Here is a 23649-nt window from a genome sequence, read left to right as displayed (position 1 = left end):
TCCCGTCATTTGTTAAGCTTCCATAGGTCATCATTAAGCCGGACCTTGGTCATTCTTTTGAAAAGCAAAATAATTGTGGGTTATTAGTTTTCTTATGTAAGCAAGAGGTTTGATTTTCTCAAATATTCCCCCTAACCAAATCATTCTGGTTTAGGTTCCTTCCTACTTTTCCAAACCCGGACATAAGTGGTGTCCAAAAAGTCGGATTCATTACCCAGCATGCAAATAGCTAACCTCACAGGCTGAACTGAGAGGCTCATTTGATTACAAAGTCGCACGCGTCTGGGTGCCAGGTGGATTTCCCATAAATCTTTACATCCTTACAGGAGCATCTGCACGCAATTTACTACAAAAAGTTACAGAGTGAATATATCCCAGGTGCTTGCTTCTACAAATGATTGGTCAGTGGTGATATAAATATGCAGGTGATTTTATCATTCATGCTCACTGAGTAGGGATCTGCTTCCAGAAGGGAGGATTTCTTATGTCCCTTTGCCAAGTTGGCAGATCTGATATCAGGGCCTGATTAATGTCATCCTCCCCTAATGCAGATGTCCAGGATGTTCTGTATCAGATCTTCTGGGTCCTTTATTCTCTAATTAGTACAAGGCCCAGATGTGCAGGACATACTTTATCAGATTCTCTGAGTGCTTTGTTCTTTTAATTAGCACAAAGTTTGCTATGACATTTGATTTAATATTAACAGATGTTAGTCTATTTTGTTGTTTGCTTATCATGATTTCTAGAACAACACTCTCTTTAGCAACATAAGCACTGAAAAATTCGCTCCTTTTTTCTCCCATCAGTGCAGTACTGAGATAATACTACTTCTTAAGCCTTTAGAGCCAAGGATTATTCTCTCTGATCTAAAGCACTGGACTGCAGATTAGGCTGAACCAGTTTTCCACTGTCATCTGTAGTCATTTGTAGTACCTATTCAGTGTCACTTCTTTCTAGGAGAAGGTGAAATCCACTTTGACTTACAGTTATTTTCCTCAGATATAGTTGTGTGTGCACATGGCTGAAGGTTTTTCAGAAGCCCAGTTCCTCATTAGAACTAAAGCACAGCAAAGAAAAACAGAGGACAAAAGGAAAAAAAGAAAAAAAGAGCACAGTAATTAGGAATACTGCAAGGAAGAGGAGAGACAAGAAACTGCAGCAGGGTGGTAACAGCATTTGTCTTTGACAATGACAGAACATGTCCTAAAACAAAATTCCTCATTCTTCAGTTATCTACAACATCTTGGCAGACTTTGTAGCTGTTCTATGCATTTCTGTCTTTTAATATATGCAACACTGAAAACTTCTTTGAACTTTGAATTATTTTTCTTCCTTTCTAACCTGCTTTTCTAAGGGAACAGCCCCTGCACAACTATGTCATCTGCCTGTCTGCCTCCTAAATCCAATTTCAGTGCAACAGCCAATTTGAGCCAACTTTGAAAGAGGTGTGAAGTTCTCAAAGATGCTAGATTCTTCCAAGTTCATTGAAAACTGGCAGCCAAAAAAAGGAAAGACACCAAATTTAATATCTCATGGTGAGTGAAAGACAGGTCCAACTCAGCATCTTCTCTATTTGAGGATGCAGCAGCCATCTGGCCGGTGTGTGGGCACATCTTAACTGTTTCATCAATATACATGTAGATCTGAACCAGCTACAGGATGCACTGAAGCTTTTCTGTGTGTAATACTCCTCCCCATGAGGGGGATGGAGCAGCAGACACAGTGTGTGATGAACTGACTGCAACCCCGATTCCCTGTCCTCTTGCACTGCTGCTGGACATGGATGAAATAGAGAAATCAGTAGAAAAGTTAAGCCTGGGAAGAATCATAGAATAGTTTGGGTTGGAAGGGACCTTAAAGATCAGCCAGTTCCACCCACTCCCCCCACCATGGGCAGGGACATCTCACTAGGTCAGGCTGCCCAAGGCCCCGTCCAACCTGGCCTTGATCACCTCGAGGGTTGGGGCATCCACAACTTCCCTGGGCAACCTGTGCCAGGGCCTCTCATGGTGAAGAAATTCTTCCTTATATCCAGCCGAAATATGCCCCTCTCCAGTTCATACCTGTTCCCCCTCATCCTATCACCACAAGCCTTTATGAACAGTCCCTCCACAGCTTTCTTGTAGTCCCTTCAGGTACTGGAAGGTCACTGTAAGATCTCCTCGGAGCCTTCTCTTCTCCAGGCTGAACAATCCCAACTCTCTCAGCTTGTCCTCATATGGAAGGTGCTCCAGCCCCTGATCATCCTTGTAGCCCTCCTCTGGACCTGTTCCAACTGTTCCATATCCTTCTTATGTTGGGGATTCCAGAATTGGTCACAGTACTCCAGATGAGATCTCACAAGAGAGTAATAAAGGAGAAAAATCACCTCCCTCAACCTGCTGGCCACGCTGCTTTTGATGCAGCCCAGGATACGATTGGCCTTCTGGGCTGCGGGCGCATATTGCTGGCTCATGTCAAGCTTCTCATCGGCCAGCACCCCTAAGCCCTTCTCTGCAGAAGGGAGGGGTAGAGGAAGGTGTTTTTAAGATTTCATTTTATTTCTTATTATCCTACTCTGATTTGGTTGTTAATAAATTAAAATAATTTTTGCCGAAAGTCTAGTCTGTTTTGCCCATGAAAGTAATTGCTGAGTGATCTCTCCCTGTCCTTCTCTCAACTCACAAGAATTTTGTTGTATTTTCTCTCCTCTGACCAAGTCAGGAGAAGGAGTGAGGGAGGCTTTGGTGGGCACCTGGCTTCCAGCCAGGGTCAACCTATCACACTGAGACACTAGGAAACCCCATGAGATACCACAAAACTCAACAGAGATGAAAGCACTATACTCACAAAGCTTTTGTGCCACCTTGTCCCAGTGCATAGCCATGTCACACCATCCCTACCATATGTAAAAATGTCTGTGCAGACTGGATGAAGTATTTTGAGTTGATAAAATTTTACACTAGCTTTCTATTAAATTTTGTTCTTAATTATACTTGGTACGGGGCATTTCTTTGTGTTTAGCAATACTGTCCCTAACCTATTTGTAGTTTAGACACATATAGATTTGTGCCACTTTCAGATTAATATAGAACCAGTTTTTTAAACGTTCTGACCTGAAACCCAATGGCAAATCACAAAGGACTTTTAAGTTTAACACTGCACCCTGATATCATTATTCCTGCGCTCTTCAAAGAAGCATCTAATAAAAGTTCTGCAGCAAGTTCAAGCAGAATTCTGTGAAGGCTGTCTCCTGTATTTTTAAAAATAAGCCAAAATACCATCCTGTAAAGTGGTTCCAAACCAGCACAGGTTATAAGAAAGCGTGATTTCATGTTGTACACATCTGACAAAGAGACTCTGCTGTGGTAGATTCACATCTGCTGCCAGCTGGGCTCTTTTCTTGGATGTTAGGATAACAGTAGAAGCTGGAGCAGCAATAGGCAAATAACTTGTCGAGACAGAGTAGACATAGATGAATATAACTCATCAAAACTTGAAAACAAAGTAAGTACTGTTGCAAAAGCAATGGGGAAACCAGCTTGTTGGGTAACTGCTGTTTGATAGCAAAATGTCAGAAAAATTGCTCTGCTTGAGACAGCAGAGAAAGACATGATATGATTTCTATGGGACACTTCATCTGAAAACAGAAGACAAAAAAAAAATGGTGAAACAATAGGGAAAAAAACTCCTTGTCATTAACATCCAAGGGCATTTCTCTGGGGAAGAAAATTTATGCAGTGCCTTTGTCCTAGAAAATCTGAATGCTTAGACAACTCCAAGCTGGGTATCAGTATCTCTATATGAAAAATTCAAAAATAAAAATTGCAAGCTAGTGAGTTAGATACATGAAATCATCCACACAATACAAAGGAGCATTAGATACCTGAAAAACATTTTCATAGCAGCTACTGAAATGTGACTGGGGCTGTCTGAGACAACCAGTAGGAAGGAATAAAGTCTGGATCTCAAATGGGAGGTTGGTTCCTAGTCACGGGCTGCAGGACAGCGACAGTGCCCACCTAGAACAGTCTCCCAGTGCTCCTCAGTGACTCAGATAACGTCTAAATCAGCTGACATGTTTTCCACGAAAACTTGAAAATTTCCCTGTAGGGAAACATAATTTTCCCTTACTCTTTGCACACAGTAGTGGAAAGGACAGAGCACTCACGTGCCCTATCATAGTGCTGACCCTAGTTCTCTAGAGAGCACTCTAAATGATGATTTTGTCTCCGTCTTCTTGTTTACACAGTACTCTTGCAAAGAACATCTATGGCTCACGGCTTTGGTCTCCCTCATGGAAATGGAAGGGGAGATCTTTCTAAGTTAGAAAGGAAGAAGGTTTAAACCTGTTTTTCCTCACTATTATATGTGTGTCCCAATCACCATCCTGACCCATCACCACCAACTCCTTCCCACAGAGTGTGGGGTTTGTAAACACAGTGGCAATGAAATACGTGATTTAGTTTATTAACCCAGTCAAGGTATAGAGCCAGATGATTTGCTGCTCTCAGCTGCCAGCCCTGTGCTCCCAACTCCATCACTGAGGAGAGTGCAGATCCAAGGCAAGCCCAAAGAATGGTCAATCTGATTTCAGCATCTCCCAGTGTTAAGCACAACAAACCAGGACTGAAACTGTTGAAGGTTTCATGAATGCTGATGTATATCATCAACTAAGCAGGTGCGGAGATACGCAGGTACTTATTGTGACTTGCCTCAGAGTAAAAGAGCTCACTAAATTTTCTTCTTTTTTGCCAGCGGTTATGGCCAACACACTGGATTTTACACACTGAGTAACATCTTGGTGCCAACAGCGTTTCCTGCCATTATATCCTCTGTAAGAGATCCCTCTGAGCTAGGTTTGAAGGAGCAAATTGGTACAGAGAAGTCACTTTCAACCAGCCAGGCTACATATCCACTGTGTAACCAACTATATTTCTAGTATTTGTGTTGTTTTCAAAGGACATAGGCGTCCTGTGTGTCTGCCCCAAAAGCAAGAGAGGTCGTGACATTTCCTGTGCCTGGGGAATGTTCAAAGGCAGATTGCAGAGACTTTGAATAAGGCAACTCCTTCTCTTTGAATCACATGCTTGTGTGGAAGCTATTAGTCACTTGCATCATCCATCCTAGCCCAGGACCAAAAGTTGAGCTCAGTGGAGTATTTTGTATATCTAAATATCTCCTAATTGGAAAACAACTACCATTCCTCTACAGAAACTGTAAACAAGAAAATAAAATAGCTTCCTGAGATACTTGCTAGATCCACCTTTGCTATTTCTTAAGCACGTGCTGTTACTGTAACCAGTTGGATGATTTCCCCGTATAGCATCCAAAACACATTCCCAGCTACAGCTGCTCTTCACTTGCTAAAGAAAGGCAGTTGTAGTCTCAGTGGACTCTGCACCGGCTGCAAAACAACTTATTATTTGTGCTGTCTTTAATTTATAATATCAACAACGAACAAAGAAACAGGTCCATGTCTCACATCATTAGCAAAGAGTCTGAATAACACAGGGCAAAATACATTTTACTCTATATTTAAACCCTTCTACAGAGTTACCCACATGTAGCAAGGCTTGTTTATTTTTTCCTGAAACAATAAAAGTTGGTGAAATTGCCAACAGCGGTCATGCTGTTTCTTGAAATACCTACATCATCTCTGGGGGCTCTGGGGTTACAAAGACTTTCAATTGCCTGAAGTACTAAAAATTTTCTGTTCCAAAATCTATGTAGTGGAATGGCTTCTCATCAAACTTTCCCATAAACTAAAGAAATTCTTACTGGTGGCTTGTGACCCATGAGCATTAAACCATGTAACAGTTCCATAACAGAGATAAGTAAATCTTCTGGGCAGTCAGACTTTTTTGAAGAAAATTACAACATTTACAACTGACAAGGACATAAACTGTCACTGGGGTTAATGGGCAAAGCTGGGTTTGGGTATGTACAACCATCCTGTACAGATTGTAGCTCTAACGCCTGGGAGGCAATGCAATGTTTACAACCCAACTATTACCATCGCTCCTGGCAGAGGCTGTGATTTATGAATGTCCTTATATATTCTTGTTCTGGATGTGTCGTTTTCCTGTTCCCCCCCTCCCCCCCCCCCCCTTTATTTTTTTAAAGAAAGGAAGTTAAAGGTCTAAATTAGAACGTGGGTACATCCACATTTCTTAGTGAAGTACTGCCCTCTGCTCACAGCTGCCAGCCTGAGAATTTCCCAGCAAGGTGGAAGTGGGGAATCGGTGAAACCAGAGCACAGCTCTGCTACATGACAGCCCCTGAGAGCAACTCCTTCTTATGCAGCTGTGCTCAACAAGATGAAAGAGAGGACCTCTCCCTGATGGCTGAACCAGTGCAGAGAGACAAGGCAGAGTGAATGTTCTGGCCTTCTGTCTGTCAAACAGCCTGGCATGACATGAAATAGGCTACCAAATGACCAAGGTCTGTCAGGCACAGCGCATGCTGCACCTGAGCTGGGTGCTGGGGGAAAAGCAGCTGCTTCCCAAGTTGTGACATCGCTGAAAGGCATCACGAACCCCACTGTCGTGGAAACTTTCAGGCCTTCTAGGGAACCAGTGAAATGGAAATGGGTATAATGTGTCTTTAAGTGTAACTTGTGGGTGCAGATTAGAGTAGACCACAACATAGATCAGCGGTGGCCAACCATTACCATAACATTGGCTCCTGAGCAGCATGCACAGGAGTACAGGTAAATCCCATACTCAGATCCAAGGACCACAAAGAGACATCTCAGGTTCCCAGGAATTAGCACAATGGGGAAGTCTAAATGAGCCTCAGTCCTACAACCAGAAGCAAGGTGATTTAGGGAAGGAAAATGTGCAACTTGTCTCACTGATAGTTATGCTGCAGTATTCCCAGCAGCGTACAGGACCTGGTACGGACAATGCAGATTGCCTAGGAGACCATGAAGTAGACAGTTGTTTCTTCTTCTAGCTGACTCATTCCACTTATGCATACTTCTGCATCTGATCTAATCTTGGTCCTATAGCTGCTCCGCAACTGTATTGTGTGCAGCCATGTGCAAATGAGATCAGTCCTGAACATACTTTCATTTCTTTCAAGGCCTAAGCTCAGTTACATCTTTATCTGCACTAGTTAGCTCAGTGCTCAAAATCAAGACTTCTGTTGCCTTGCTTATAAATACTTTTCAGTGCCTGCAGATAGTAATATTTACCATTATCACCATTGTGATTATAATCAGTAAAAACCTCAACCAAGTTCACCCTGTTCCTTTCTGCACTTTGAGCGAGACACTAGGAACACTGCAGCTCTGGTTTTTTAGGCAATATTCATGCCAACAGGCTTTAAAATCTGAGTAACACCCTAGGCAACTCAGCTCAGCCAGGCTGGGCGATGTTTATATAAGGAAGGGTTTCAGCAATTCAATCCGATTAACTCCCACAACTGGTCTTCTTGACAGGGAACCACCTTTGCAAGTCGACATTCAGAATGTTCATGCTATAAGAGATTTAATGCTACCAGATCTCTGGCCAGCTGCAGAGGGAAGCAGAAGGAAAAGCAAATTGAGCTCCTAAGTCTTGCCACCCTCACTCCCCCCCAATTCCTTCCCCCCCGCTCTCCCCATTAATGGGAATAAAACTCATCATCTTGATTCCTGCTCTTCCCTTTTTCTGGCAGGGAGGTGAGCAATCCCAGCAGCACGGTTGTTTTGTACTCTGCTTCCCAGAGGCGCAGCCCAGCATGTCATATCTGCCTTTCAAACAAGCCCAGGAGTCTGCTTTCAAATGACCTTTACTTGTTTTTAGAAAACTCCCCCTAACCTCAGAGAAATTGTCTATGTTCCATCCTCTTACCTTCCCCTGCCTCTCAAACCAACCTCTTCCTCAGTGACCCCCTGCTCAGACAGCAGCATCCCTGGTGGCTTCACAGGCCTCACACTGGCCTCCTGTGTGCTTCTCCCTTACGGACTCATTTATATGTACTTGAAAATGTACTTGTATACAAAATACGAATTCTCAATTCCTCCAATTACTTTATATTCTCTAAAACTTCCTCATCAATGCACTTTCATGCACCATATACAGAAGTCACTAGGCAAGATTAAGTTGTACAGGGTATTAGCTGGAACACACCACTGTGATTGGTCACATACTATAAATTGCACCTGTTTATTCCGATCTATTGCCTGTGTTCTTGCAGAATTTCTGACACTTCGTATCATCTCACGCCAATGCTCAGTCTGCTCAGTCTTTATTTTTCTGCTACGAATTTATGAGACCTGGTGCCCCTCTCCTGTGATGCCATGCAAAGGTTTAGCAGCTAAAACCTCAGTCTGCAAACTACTTCATGTCTAAGCAGTGGTTACAAGCACGTATAGAGCATTACCACACAAATAAGTAAGCAGTAAGACTGAAAATGAGGAAACAATCACGTAAAGCAAGCATTTCACCATACAAACTCTCCTTAGAAACAGATGTGAAACTATAGGTTTCACCAGTTGCAATGAAAGAACATTTTGTTCTGGGACTTCATTTGGGATATGCAAGCTCTGTCTGGAATTCTTTAGCTTGAAACAAGAGAAGATAAATTAATAGAGTTTCCATTGAATATGCCAGGACACTTATTTTCAGTCTGTATAAAAATATTCACAGAATGCTCTTTAACATAACATCACAACGGCAGACTTGAAAAAAATGATGCAAGCAGGATGAGGCTGATAGCTCAGGACACAAGAATAGATTAACAGCTGAATTTGGCAGTAACAGGCTACTGCACCAAAAGCTGTAGCTACTCCCTACTATTAGTTTAATAAAAGGAAAAATATAAAAGGTCTAGGACTATTTATATACTACCTTCTTTTCTTCCCCAGCCAACATTTTCAGAGTTACAGGAGGGCTGGGGGAGGGGACACGACCATGAGACCAAGCAAACACCTCTAGTGCTTTTCTATGCCCAGGACCCTGGATGACAGCATGGGGGAAGCTGCTGTCCCAAGCCACCAGCATTTCTGATGTCTCAAGAAAAAGTTCCTTATCTCAAGTTTACATGAACAGCTACAAACCACCTAAATTCTGATTAACAAAAAATTCTAAGTCAAGTCAAACAATACATTTGTAGGGGCTGGAGTGAATGCCTGGTTTTGATAGAGAATAAAAGATAATCCAATGAGCTTTAGAGATGAAAAAAATAAGACTTTCTTTATGACAAAACAGCACTTGTGTATTAAGAATTTGATTTTTTTCAAAGTACACTAAGAATATGCAGTTAAACAACAGAAAAACTTACTGAAATAAAACCAGTGCAGTCCTGTTTGAGCAAGTTCAAATCAATGCATCTATTTTCATGCTGCGTTCATTCAAGTGCTGAACATAGCCAGGTAGATTCATGATGAGATGTCTCTACTTTTCCAGCCACATGCATTATGTTAGAGGCACAACGCTGGGCACAGCACAACAGTAATCTCAGCACACGGATAATTAAAAAATAAACATTAGAAAACCTGGAATAAAGCTGTTACTGGTAAAGGGATCCTGTTATGCTTCTGCACTGACTGCAATACTTAACAGGTTTTTAAAGAAAACACAGAAACATAAGCGTGTGGATTATAAACAAAAGAGTTTATTCATTTTATATGTTTTCAAGGCACTTTCATGCTGCAGTTTAGAACTCCCATTTGTTAAGAAAGGGAATCTTTCACAAATCCCATCTCCACTAAATAAAAAATACAACTTCAAAGTTAAGTGAAACAACCAAAAAATTCAGACCAGATCCTGACCATAAGCTATGCATGTTACCGCATCACAAAAAAAATCCCTAAGTATAAAATGTTTTTCTTGAGGATTTTCTAGATTGATATGTTGTTTAGGAAATGCAGAATGAGATTCATCCCAGTGAGCTTTTAACATCTCAGAGCTGGTCTTCTGGTTAAGCTAGTGACCTCAGTTCAGCCAGAGTTGACTCCTCTCACCTATCTTAAATATCTACATAAAAGCAAGAGGAACTGTCCTCTGCCAGGAACTGTTCTGCATTGCCCTTAGGGAAAACTTAAACTAATGCAACCAGAATTTTTATTTTCTTACTGGGTATTCAAGGTAAGATATTAAGGCAAAATCCAGCTATAGTTATCAGTTACAGTTACCTCTGCATTTTGCATGAAACTCATAATCATTGATACAATATACATATATTGGCATCAAAACATTCCATGATATAGCACAGCTGTCTCACTGTAGCACCAACTGAGGGAGAAAACTGAATGCTGGCAGACTTCACTAATGATTTAGGCATTCTGGTTGTTTTTATTTAAAAAAAAAAAAAAAAGACAAACAACAACACAAAACCAAACCAAAGAAAACTTCCCAAAACCAAAATAAAAACAACCAAAAAACCCCCTCAGTGCTATAAAAACTGAGCCCAGTGCTCAAAATACAAATCCATAATGCCCAATGTACTTGAAGTTACCATCTTTTAACAGCCAAAAGCACTTTGGAAACAGAGAAGAAGAGCTCAGCTCATTGTGCTGACTGCAAAAAAAAAAAGCCTACACAAACTCTACCACCTTTTCCGTATTTTTCATGTGTAATTTCTTGCTCAGAGCACGCAAATGCTGAAATTCAAGAATACCCATTCAATTGCGGTGTTCTAACTGCACTGCCAATTTTTTACTCAGTCACTATTAAGCTGTGGTCTCATTTTTACCGTCACCAGCACTGCAGCAGCTCATGTTCCATCTCCACTGCACACTTGGCAACGTCAGGCACAGCCATATCTACAGCATCACGTTTAGCAAAATCTCACTGAGCACACATTTCACTTCCATATTTCACAATATGTCACAAGTTCACAGGGTGGATTTTGTCACCAGACTACAGCAACTTCTACCACTGCAATATTTTGGTACTGAACTGGAGGCAAATCGCTTGTCTCCCAGCAGATACTGGAGTACGATGCCTCCTTTGCTGTTGACAGGAAGGTGTCAGTGGTAGAGAAACGCAAGACAGGCTTCTTTAAGTGTCAGCAGTGTTAGATTATCATTCCTTTCACCTCCCTGAAGTGAGGCCTTGGAGGTAGTGTGAAGGGATCAGGTTCCTGCTGCCAGCCAGAAGGCAGCGGGGGCAGGCTGTAGCTGACAGCTGAGAGCTGGAGGAAGCTGGGGTCTGCTTGGTGTTAGCAGATGAAATCTAAGGCAATGGCAAAAGACATACAGCTGCATCTCCACAAAGGATGCTGGTGTGTCCCTGCAATGGCTGCCAGCACCACCTCTCCGGCTGAGAATTTCTAAAATAGTTCCAAAGATATTCTTTGGAAAAGCAGAAAAGGTCTGCAACACGGGTTTGCAGTGGTCCATCCCAGACTTCTACACTGACTGCAATGCTGCAATTCAAACCTGCTCATGCTGGCATCAGGGAAAAAATGGTAATGACAGAGAAATAAATCCTGTCTATGAGGGTTCAAATACATTTCAGTTTGAGCATATAAAGGGTTCATATCGTTAGCCTCTAGTGCCCCGCTAACTTGATCAGCTGACAGTGCAGCTTGCATATTTTCCACTGACATGGACTACTGCCCTTAGAGTGGGCTCTGAAAAATGCAAAATACACCATGGCTGACTATGGCAAAGGTGGCAAAGATGAGAAAGACTGCCTCCACTGCTTGTGTGTTTAGTTCCCAGAACACAGCAGTAAGCAGAGACTTAGTCTGGCCCTCCTCACAGGTGATCATTTCCAATAGTTCAAATACATAAATGACAGAAACAGCTAATCAATAACAACAAAAAATCCAAAAGAAGGTAATGTAAAATGAATAGCACCAAGGATGCTGAGGCTCATACATCCATTCTACACAAGTAAAAACTGCAGTACATAGGCTCAAACAAAAATGGTATTCCAGTGTTAACTGAGTGCCATGCAGACACTGCATCCTGACACGGAGCACAGTGTTTTTATACAGAAGCTAACTGAAAGTTCTAAGAATATGAAAGTCTAAAAACAGATGACAAGTTCAGTCATTAGTAAGAGACTGGTTATGATCACAGCATCGTTTCCTTGAAGTCCGTTCACTCTCTGGAATCAATAACAATTTTGCTGTTGTTCTCAGTAGAAGACAGACTGGACTTTAAATGGAGAGTGCACATCACTAGTGAGTCTGGATTTCAAAAATATGAAAATATTCCCTTTGCAGGGAAACTATGGTACATTTTACTACCACAGCAATATTGGCACCATAGTCATAGTGTATAAGGCACGTGTGTTCAGTGTTCTGGGAGATGAAAGGTAAACTGTGAAACTTCAAAAGGGGATAAGCAAGTCCTTGCAGGATTATTTCTGTCAGAGCTCCACAACACGCAGCAGTACATAGCAGAAGACTTGATTCTACTGTCATGTGCTGGAATGCCCAGACTCCAGAGAGAGTTGTGTTTGCTTCACTGAAGGCAGAATATAGATTTTGTCAGAAGCAGGAAACTTTGATACATGCTCCCAGAAATAACCTAAGTCTAAAGATAATTCAGCACACTGACTGGCAGATACACAGTTTTTGCTATGTGGACTAAAGGTCATGGATGCATTTAATCAGTCTGCAGATATTCAAGGCTAAAGTTCAGTATCAAATGAAGAAAAAGAAAATAAAAGAACAAACAACATATTACAGTAAGAGTATTTTACCAGAATCCTTATATACAGTCACAGCTGTGCTACTGTCGCTGAATTGAGTTCTAGATTTCCAGTTCACCGACCTGGATGAACACCTGTCAAAAGAATCACAGCTTTGTTTCTTTAGTACCGGCCTCTTAACAGCCTTCAGGTCAGAATGACATTATTGAAATTAGCACCTTTGCAATTACTTACAGAAACAGTTGAAAGTTCTTCAAACAGAATGTGTGGTTCAGTAAAGAATACAAGACCTTTACAGTAAACCCAGTATTCAAAGAAAAGTAATTATATTAAAAACATATAATCCGTAACAGAACATTCCATGTTACCTGTCATGGAAAAGAAAAAAATATCGCATGCACAGGGTGCACTCAAAATCTACAGGGCCAAATTCTGCACTGAATTAAGCAGGAATTTTGCTGAAGTACCAACTGGGAATCTTATTTTATGGCCACCATAACCAGTAAGATTTTTATTATTATTTCACAGATATTTGGATTTCACCTAACAAACAGTGCATCACTTGATCTATAATAAATAAGTGTAATAAAGAACAAATTATATGTCAAAAATGTATACTCTCTTTTCTGTACTGTACCAGTTAGCATGACCAAAACTGGCCATAACTACACCCAGTATTGATTGCTCTTCAGAGTTGGGTTTGTCTTTCGGCAATACTGGATCATTTCAGGATCAAGGCTTAACCAGCTGTTTTGCAGAGACCGTCCTATAGTTGGATGAACCACTGCAGGGAGGAGCTGTTCATGTCTTACTGCCATGAATGCTGAGGCTGTACTACTCTCAGCCCCCTTTAGAAGAGGAGTCACTGTAACACTGGGTACCGTCAAACTCTGTTCCAGACATACATCTGGGCTACTGAGGGCTACACCAGTTTGACTTTTGACGAGTGCTTTTGACTTCTCTTTCTTCTGACACATCAGCAAAATGCACACAGAAATAACAGCAACAATGAGTAGCACAGACACCAGGACCAGGGGGATAACGATGTACCATGGGTTGCCACTTTCACCTGCCTCCTCTCTGGGACCTCTGATATTGCCTTGGGTTTTAGACCTAGTCCCTGCAGTTCCACTTGTTCCCATTGCTAGATTTATCAATGGACCTTCCTTAGGTAGACTTCCCCAGTGATTCTCCCCTGACCACATGGTTGGTCCAGTCTTCTGTGGTGCTACCGTAGGCCCTTCATTCCAAGAGGAGGCTGGTGCCTTGTCCTCTGAGGTAGCGGAAGTCTTTAAAGTGGTTGTGCTGGTTATGGAAGGCACTTCGGTTGTAAAACCCTGCACAAGTGGTGGGCTGTACGGCACGATGGAATACACAAAATAGCCAACAGCTGGCTGCACAGCATCTGCCCTGAGTATAAATGTGAATGAGTCATTTAACAGATCAACGCCTGTCATATTCGTATCTACGTCCAGAAGCACAACACCACTATCAATGTCAGCCTGGGTGAAAGTCTGAATATCTTCAAACACTGTGTCATTCACAAACCTTTTCTTTACAATCCTTCCATGACACGGGGGCACTATCACTTCAAATGTAGGATTACTATTTGTCAAATTAGCTAACTCAGAAGCATCCAGGTCACTGCTTCTGAATTTATGAGCTGCTTGATTTGAAACCTGCACGTCAGGTATAACTTGTACTAAAGGCTTCACTGTGATGTTCAGCACTTGTCCTGTTAGATTGCCTTCTACAGTGGAAAGCATAAACTCCAGTACTTCTTTGGATGCAGTAAGATTTGTCAGGTGGTAAGACAGCCTTCCCAAGTACAAATCTGCCTGCTCAAATTTAGTAACCCGTTCATTTCCAATCATCAGGTGCCCATATTTGAGTGGCTGAGTTATTTCATACATGATATTATTGTTTTTTCCATTTGTGGTAGCTGAAAGCTGCACATTAGTAATAGTGACAGATGTCTGGCCCTGTGGAAGAGCAACATTGGTAAGGTTGACCAGGACAAGAGCAATTGGTATGACTTCAAGACTAAACAGTTTATATATAGGGCGATGTTTACCATCAGTCACACTGAAATAGAACACCCCAGAAGACAAACTTCCATCTTGTACAAACCAAACTTTATCATTGTCAACATCAGCTTGTGTGAATTCCTTTATGGAGACACTGAGATTGCTTTTCATTGCTAAATAACCATTATTGGGGTTGCTAACAATGGTGTATTTGAGCTCAGCTGGGGCATTATCTAGATCTTCAACTTTCAGATGCTCTGACCCCAGCACTGATACATCTCCCTGCAGGACTTTCAAGTGCAGCTTTTTTGTCTTCAGTTCTGGAACTTGGTCATTCACTGGAACAACAGAGATGTTAAATATTTCCTCTAAAGCTTCACTATGGGGCTTCACTGCAGACTTACTCTTTAGGTTTAACCAAACAGCAAAAGTGAAATTGTCATTAAGCGATTCAGAATTATCATGGACATACACAATTCCAAATTTGTTTAGTATGTACTGCGAGAAGTTAGGCTTTTCTTTGGTAACATTTCTTTCTCCAACAACAATAATGCCATGTTGAGGCAAAGATACAACTTCATACCAGACTTCATACACAGAGCGCTGTACCTCAGGTAGCTTAATCAATAGATTTGAAGCATCTAAATTTGTTTTGTTGATTAATACTTTACCTCCTTCCTGGACTACGGCACCTAGCAGAAAGAAATAAAGAATCTTAGAAACTGATTATTTTATAGTTGCAATATTTCAGAAATCAGATATCAAACAGTGATAATACTCAGAGAAGTTCCTCCTTCATGGTACCCTTGATTTCCAAGTCATGGGTGAAAATACATTACCACTATCTTTAAAATACAGTCACATGTAAGAGACAAGATTTTCTACTGATACATCTATAACAATTAAAGAAATACCAGTATAGTAAAGCTTCTGACAGCATTTTCACCTGCCGTTATAGCAAAATGGTAGGATTAAACAGGTTCACTTCATTTTTACAGAGGCAGTGATGCAGTTTTCCAAGCTAATATCCACACTCTGTGACAAAAGTATTCTGGTCATTCGTTACTGAAGAGAAAGCAGCCTTTGTTTCCACAACTGTTCACTGGAACTGTGATAGTTCCAAAGCAATCTGGAACCCAAATGTACAGCATCTTTACCTGTATTTGCCAGAAGATGACTATTCCAATCATGCCTGGTAATTTCATATGAAATGACAATACGGAACACCTGGAGGTCCAGTGCTGATGGTGGAGAGGAGACAGTAAATGTAAAGAAATCATCTGTGCTCCAGTCAGCTGACTTGGCATGTAAGTGCTCATACATGATCACACCTTCATCCACCTGTTTTGGGTAAAGAAAAGCCATAGGTGTAAGAGGAGAATAATTTCAAATACAGAAGTGTAAGTAAATTAAAAAAAAATCATAAGAAGGCCTTCAAGAGAGGCCTTTGTATCTTAGTCTACACACACTGTACTTGTAATTTACACTGAGATTATCTTGTATTTCTCTGTCTCTTAAGATGGACTCTGTTGCCAGACAAGCTGACTTGAAGGTAGGTGAAACATTATAGGGCATGAAAGCATTGTGAAGACTTATGCAAATAGAAGAGATGTAAAACACTAAGAAACTTTTCTCAAACTAGTAATGGTAATGGTGAACAGGAGTGCAGCTGGTCTGTATGTTTAGGGAATCACAGTATCATATGCCTAGGGTTATTTCTTTATTAGGATACCGGGGGGCCAGTCTGATTGCCCAGAAGAAGAATATGAAAGACTGAAGGCTTGAAAAGGACTTTGATTCAGGTGTTCCATGGGGAATAGCAAAAGATACTTGGTAAGAGACTATGGAAACCAGAGTGAGGTGCAATGATCACTGAAATATACTCCCATTTATAATCAAAATTACTGATGGAATTACTTAGGGACAAATTTTTACATCACAGTAAGATGATGATTCCCAAGAGACAGGAAGGAACTTGGCTTGTCCCATACCTGCCTTCACTGACCTTGCAGAACATCATACTCCAGAGAACCCCATCAGTCCCACTGTGAGGATTTAAGCTTCAAAGTACTGCAAATACTGCAGTAAATCTTCAGAGAAACAAATATTTATACAAGATACAACAATACATCTCTTTAGGCCCCAAAGCAAAAAGGCAGTACTTTCAGTTTAGGATTCCAAGCAGTTGGAACTACACTCAAACATTAAGGTCAACACCATAACATATTAGAATTCCAATAGGATCCCTTATAACCACAAGACTAGAACACTTACTAAACCTCATCCACTAGACTGAGCATCTGGTCTGCTTGATAATTCATTCAGTAACCTGAAGAGAAGACAGCCATACCTATTAAATCCCTGGCAACTTCCCAGGCAGCCACTGACCCGGCTTGCTAGTTTATAATTGACAGAGAGATCCTGAGATATTGCTGGTTCTAAGTTTAGTATTTGTAATGTACTCTACACAGCTGGCAGACATTTTGAAGGAACTCATTAGCACATGTTCCTATCACACATGCTTGAAAGGTGTGAAAAGAAAACAAAATAAAAAACAGTGCTGTTGTCACAGATGAAGCACTTTAGCAGTGCAGAATCTGAGTAGTGACTACAGAGAGAGCTAATCCTGAAATTACTGCAACAGCCCCCACTGAGATCACTAGGGAAATAGGGCTTTCAGGGTCCTCTTTCTTAGCAGCCTCAATACCATCCCATCTTATTGTCTAAAAAATACAGACTCATGTCATAAAATTCTACATGTACACCCCCAGGTTTATGCTTTCCCTATAATGACTTAATTCATAATGGCTATTATAGGACAACCCATACAAAATTGATACTAAAAAGATATGTTGGTTCAGAATAACTTCCCAAAACATTTCTCTAGGACTTCAAGTGGGAGAAAGCAAATTTTTGCTACAAGAACAGGCACAATATGAACCCTTTAAATTCAACAGTACTTAGAAATGTTCTTAATAGGGTTTTGTTTTTTTTTTTTAATTGCAAGCCCATGCTAATATCTGGGCTAAGAAGAGGATGGAATTGGTGAGGGTTTTCCTGTTTACCTCTTCAATGATTTTAAATATAGTGAAGAAACTGCGGCTTGCTGCAAGATGAAAATACTTATAAGATACCATAAAAAGTACCAGCAGAGAAAAAGCCTCAAACATCATATAAAAAAACTACTGTGTTATCCAAGTGTATTCAATTAATTTTTATATATGGCTGAACAACAACTGTCCATGAAAAAAATGCAATGGGCATTTAAATTCTTTTTGGTTCTTTGCCACCAAAGCAATCAACCACAGGGCACAGGGAAGAGTTCATCAACACAGCAAAAGTGCTGACTACTTTTACAAGCCAGCTGCATAGTAGCTTTCAGAAATGAAATTTCCAATTTCACAATATAGAATTACGTCAATGAATACCCAAATAACAAAACTAATGCAGAATATCTTCAACTGAAATCAGATTCACAAGCTTCTTATTATCAACCAGAAACTGAATGTCTTATACATCTATTACAAGGAGAATACACAGAGTTTGTTTCTCACTGATATTTAACTTCATTTGGATACAACATGCTAGACACAAAGTTTACTTGGAATCTCTCTTCTCCCCCTTACATCTCATTCTCTACCAGAACAAATAGCAAGCTGGTTAAGATATCTTAATTCTACCTGCAATAAGGCACTTATCTCTACTTGTCTGAAACGAAAATGACCAATACAAGTAAATCTGACAGAGAAGAAAAACATATACATTGTTACAGCTCAAATCCTTACACAATTTAAAAAAGTGAAAGTTTGTTGGCAATACATATGTATGTACATTTGAAAATATAAGTAGTAACTACCTGAGTAAAATGTAAATGATATACAACAAGGGTGGAATGTTGTAGTCTGAGTCATTTTTGTAACTGAGTTGCTGTAAGTAACTGAATTTCTCTGAAAACTAACTCAAGTGTTCTTCTTTCAAGTGATAACACAGGGCATTGGTATGCAGAAAGGTCAATGATTGTACTTAACCAAGGCCATCCTCAAGCTGTGGAAAAGCAGTCACACCTGTGAGGAGTGGAGAATAGGGCAGGTGACCCTAAACTGACCATCAGAGTATTCCATCCACTATACATCATATTTAGCATAAATTTGAGGGAACACAAGGGTCTCACTCTCTTCCGCAATGGCCAACATCCAGTGAGGACCTTGTCTGCCTGGTTGCTCCTGATCTCAGATCTATGCATTCCTGAATCAAGTTCCTGAATCCAGCTTCCTCCTAGCCATGGATCCATTCCTTTGTGTCTGCTCTGCAGTATTTGGGGTGACTTAAGAGTCATCGAAGGGTAGGCTAGGGGCATGATCTCTTTGTTTATATTTTATTACTTTATAATTATTTTCATTGTTATCATTATCACTATCATCATCATTTTCATCTCATTAAAGCTGTAGTTCTACTTTCCAACCCATAAGCCTTTTTCCTCTCATTTCCCTCTCCCCTTTCCCTGCAGGGTGGCTGGGACAAAAAGGGATTTTGGAGGCTCAAATGCGCAACTTTAGCTGTCGACTTTGGCTGGGTGGGGCTAACCCATGACAATTAGTAAGAACTAAAGCTATAGAGAATAAGTGGCATGTTCTGACATAGCATTGTCTGATAAACACATGTAAAGATCATATCCATAGGTAAAAGGAATAAAGCTTCAAAACTTTACCTGAAAGATTTTCTGTCTGACATGCTTTGCTGTTTCATGTAGTGCTCATAAAAATCACACATTTTAGGAACAGGACAGAACAGTGTCATGATACAGTTCATCTCCCTCATAACATAAGGCAAAATTCAGCAACTATTTCAACAAGACTAATAACATAATAGGATTAGAACATAGTTTTAAGAGGTATGTTCTGTGCTTATCTTGATCTATGAAGTTCAAGTGGAGATTTATTCCAGCACAGTCCCTGGTCAGGTTGTTTGAAAGTCTGATGATAACCATAAAAATGTCAATCTTTTTTCCAGGTTTCATTGGTAATTTTCAATTTTTGGCCAATAGATTTTCTCCTTCTTTTATGTATTATGTCAAACTGCCACTTTTAGACCAAATAATCTCTTAATTTTCCCTCCAACAAAGTCAGAAGATTGATCTCCTTTTATCTTCCCTGCTTAGACTTTCCCAGATTAATTTACTGCAAGCAGAGCACACAATTCTATTCAGATTCTGCCCACAGGCATAAATCATTTATTTTCAGTTGCAAGAGAATGTTTTCCATCAAGTTACATGAGCAGCCACGTTTTAGTCATTCAAGTATCAGACCCTGTATCACAGTTAAGATTCTTTAAACACTTAATATCACAGCCAATCAAGTCAGTAGAAGTCTTCTTGAGGACACCCAGCAGGACTGTGTGCAGCTGAAATGAATTTGATACTTGGACTTTTTACAGAGCAAGGCTACTCCTTATGCCAAGAACTGAAGGCTTCCAACCTCAGATTGCTGGTTAATGGCACCAGAACAGTTCTTCTTGAATAATACTGTTACAAGCAAAACAGTGGAAATTGCCAAGACCCTGACAGTATCCAAGCAGAGGGGAACAAAGGCTCCTCTTGCATTCATAGCTAGATGCCAGATACTTAATGACATAGCAAATCCGTGTGATTGCAGTGATGGCCCACATATGCTTGGTTACTTAACAGATATAAATGGATCAGACAAAGAAAAAGCAGCTCAGATGCACCATGAAGTAACAATCTACCCCTGAAACACTCTTATAAAGTAAATGCTTACCATAGACTGAGTAAAACCAATGATTTCCTGAGTGGTATTATCAGAATTCACTTTGACCAGCCTTCCAAGTTTTGGGGAAGTTATGATCATGAAAGTTATAGTTCTGCTTCCTGCATTGGTCACATCATTGGTTACAGCTTTCAGATCACGTCGTGAAATAGATTTCCTGGAACCTAAAAAATGTCAATTATAAGTAACATAGATCTGTAACAGTGATTTTTCCCAAAGGGTAAGTTTGCTATGCACAACTCACCCTCTTATCTAGGTATGCTACCTAGCATTTTAATTACTTTTTCTAAGATCAGCCAGTTTACCTTTTTTCCAGATACCTTCTAGTTTCAACTCTTCCATAGCTTTTTCAATCAAAAGGCCCACCAGTAGGATGTTTCTTTGTTTTACAAATGAAAAAAACTGCAGTTCTCTTCAGCTCATGCAATTGCTAAACACTAACTTCAACAAAACCAACCCAAGGTATGGAACAGAGTATGTATAAGAAGCCCCACTCCTATATTACATGTCTAGAACTGAATTCAAACTCCAGCTGAAATCACCATTGTTATTGTTTTTGGTACTCCTGGTTCCCCACAGAAGGCACAGTGATTTGGCAGGAAGAAGACATAGCACACCAAAGTTCCTATTGAACACACATGCCAAAATCAATTATTACCAGAAGTTTGAACTACACTTTAGTGATATGAAAGATGATTTTCATTAAATGAAATTAAAAAATAAACACTCAGGAAGAACATCACACAACAGGAATAACAGCCTGAACTGCAATAATGTATTAAGATGGATGGAGACTGAAGGGTAACAAAATCCCTTTAATGCATAGCAACACACTGGCCAGTACCTTCTGGCTTAAATATGATGAAGAGTATAAAAAGCTTTCTGGCATTTAGTTAAACCAAGATCGTTTCTGACACAGCTGTGACAAAACCAAACCTAGCAATTTCCTAAAAGTCCAAAGAAGTTTAATTTGGCTTCTTTTAGATGCACTGCCTCATGGTACACACTCAGCAAACTAAATCTCATGTATAATAACACTTTTGGAGCAGCAATAGGTTCCCATAATCCTATTCTCCCTGCCTCTATTTTTACATTTTACATTTTCTTTTATTCTTGAACAACATGCTTTATAGGTTATCAATATATAATTCCAGTTATTAGCAGAATATATCCTTGAAATCTGAATTATCAATCCATCTTCAATAAAGCTTATTGTTTATACAGGAATAACAAAAAATAACATGTTCCTGATTTAATATTTGGACGAAAAAACGCGGCAGGCAAACTGAAGAAAGGGAATGTTTTGTAAGCAGTTAGTAACATCAGGATTGTGCGTGTTTACATGTAGTTGTGCCTTGGTTCAAACCACATCTACTTTGAAACAGAACTGTTAAAATGAAATGAGATCTTCTGGCTCTGCCTGTTTGCCCTTTTTTACTTCCCATTCCTCCCAGTGCCCATACTGTTTTGTAAAGTGAAGCAGTCCCTGAGGTCTAGAAAAATTGTCCCACACTTTATGTGATTCAAGAAGTCTCCCTTTTCTGCCTCTCCTTTTCCCTTTTTCATGTGACAGCCGGAGAGGGAAGCATGGCCTTGTGTTGTGCTACAGCAGATGTGGTCAGGAATGTAGAACAGAGAGCAACAGTTAATGAGACCACATGTATCTGCAAATAGTTATTTCTCAATAAACTCCTACTTATGCAAATCAGGCCTCATTGCCTCAGCAGAGTAAGACAGAGCACCTCTCAAATATGGTCACACTGTAGCGATGGAAGTTACGCTCCAATTTTTCATAACTATACCAGGATATCACTCCACCACCTTCACAGTCCAGGGATGTGAGGATAGAGGATGTGCACCACAAAGCTTCTGTTTGTTCCTAACAGACCTGATCTCACTCACTGCACAATACAGGCGGAAATACAGTCTAGGGTCACAGATGTTAAAGTCTCTCATGTTTTCCTGTGAAATGGGGACCTCCCCTAAACATTACCTCCCGCACCCACTTCTGTCCTGAGACTCGAGACTGTTTCTCAGCACTCACAATAGTTCTGCTCTGGTCTGGCACATCAACAGGAGAGGAAGGTTATTTGCCAGCCAGCAGACTGGGTGAAGGAAGTGAGAACACCATCTGCTTGTTCTCAAACACGGGAGAAAAGAGGTCACAAAACCAACTCCAGTCAAACACAGAGGAAAGGAACGACGTAGCAGAGGAAAGCACTCAACAAGAGTGGGTGATGCAGAGCAGGGACAAGCTAATCCACCCAAGTAGAATGCAACATTGGTTGCATTCAGTGCCATCATTGGTACCTAATAATTTTGGTATCCATTTTCTATGCCTACATTTAAGATTTGCAAAGTGCTTTGGTACGAGCATTTTGCTTATCACTGCTAAACAGTTACAAATCATGTAGACTGCTTAGACAGCTCTGCTTCTGAATACTTAAAAGTTAGGTTGCCTCTCCTTCTCAAAGAGCAACTCAGCTCATTCCTTCTTTGAGCAATTACTTCCCCAAAGAGAGAAAATCCTCACACTGTAGACATCTACAATACATAGAACCCCCTCATATATCTACTAGTCAACTTACTGAGCACACCAGGGAAAAAAAAGATACTTTTGTAGAACAGAAACAGATCCACAAATCGTAGAAACAAATCTGGTTTATCCAATACAGAAGAAGACAACAGTACATGCTCTTAGAAAATTGCACAACAATGTACTTGAGAAAACAGTTTATACCTAGTCATGAAGACACAGCAAATTCTTCACAATATATTAAATTTTTACTTCCCTAGAGGAAAGATTCTTCAAGTTGTCTCAAAATTAACTTTTTCTGCTGTGCTATAAAACATAGCAGGACACAGGCTGTTGTTTTTACATATATTAGCCATCTGGCACCATCACTGTCGAATCAGTCACTTCATGATAAGCAAGTACAACTGAAACCCACTCAGCTACAGAACGTCTTTAAAAAGGTATCATAAAGAGAACAAGTGAAAAAGCTAGTAATACTTTTTGACACCAAAGTCAAATTCTGCTAACCAAAAGTAAGTGAGAGTTCAAGAAAAACTATAAGCTTAGATGAACACACCTTGCAATGCTGAAAGAAATATTGTATTTTGCAAATTAGGGAACTGACTGACAGTCTAGAGACTTTGCCCTCTATGGAAGCATCAGACATCCTTTTCTTAGAATTATCTTTGGCCCAAGATAGAATTCCTGTAAATTCCCGTGCCTGAAGCAACCTTACACACCAAAAATGC

The 23649-nt window shown here is 40.4% G+C and overlaps 1 protein-coding gene across 1 annotated transcript in view; it reads right to left on the bottom strand.

Moving 5' to 3' along the window:
• Positions 1-12338: 12338 nt before the first annotated feature.
• The window catches only part of LOC138733710 (chondroitin sulfate proteoglycan 4-like), a 34313-nt gene continuing 23002 nt past the window's right edge, over positions 12339-23649 (bottom strand). Inside the window, exons 8-10 of the mRNA XM_069881176.1 lie at positions 20377-20549; positions 15760-15943; positions 12339-15294 (exon numbers count right to left, since the gene is read on the bottom strand). Coding sequence (XP_069737277.1) covers positions 13241-15294; positions 15760-15943; positions 20377-20549 — 2411 coding nt within the window. The 3' untranslated portion in view covers positions 12339-13240. The remainder of the gene's footprint in view (positions 15295-15759; positions 15944-20376; positions 20550-23649) is intronic.

The sequence above is a fragment of the Phaenicophaeus curvirostris genome, chromosome Z, assembly GCF_032191515.1.
Source record: "Phaenicophaeus curvirostris isolate KB17595 chromosome Z, BPBGC_Pcur_1.0, whole genome shotgun sequence".
In the NCBI taxonomy this organism is placed as follows: Eukaryota; Metazoa; Chordata; class Aves; order Cuculiformes; family Cuculidae; genus Phaenicophaeus; species Phaenicophaeus curvirostris.
The sequence above is the reverse complement of the archived record's forward strand: the minus strand, read 5'-3'. Positions and strand labels throughout refer to the sequence as shown.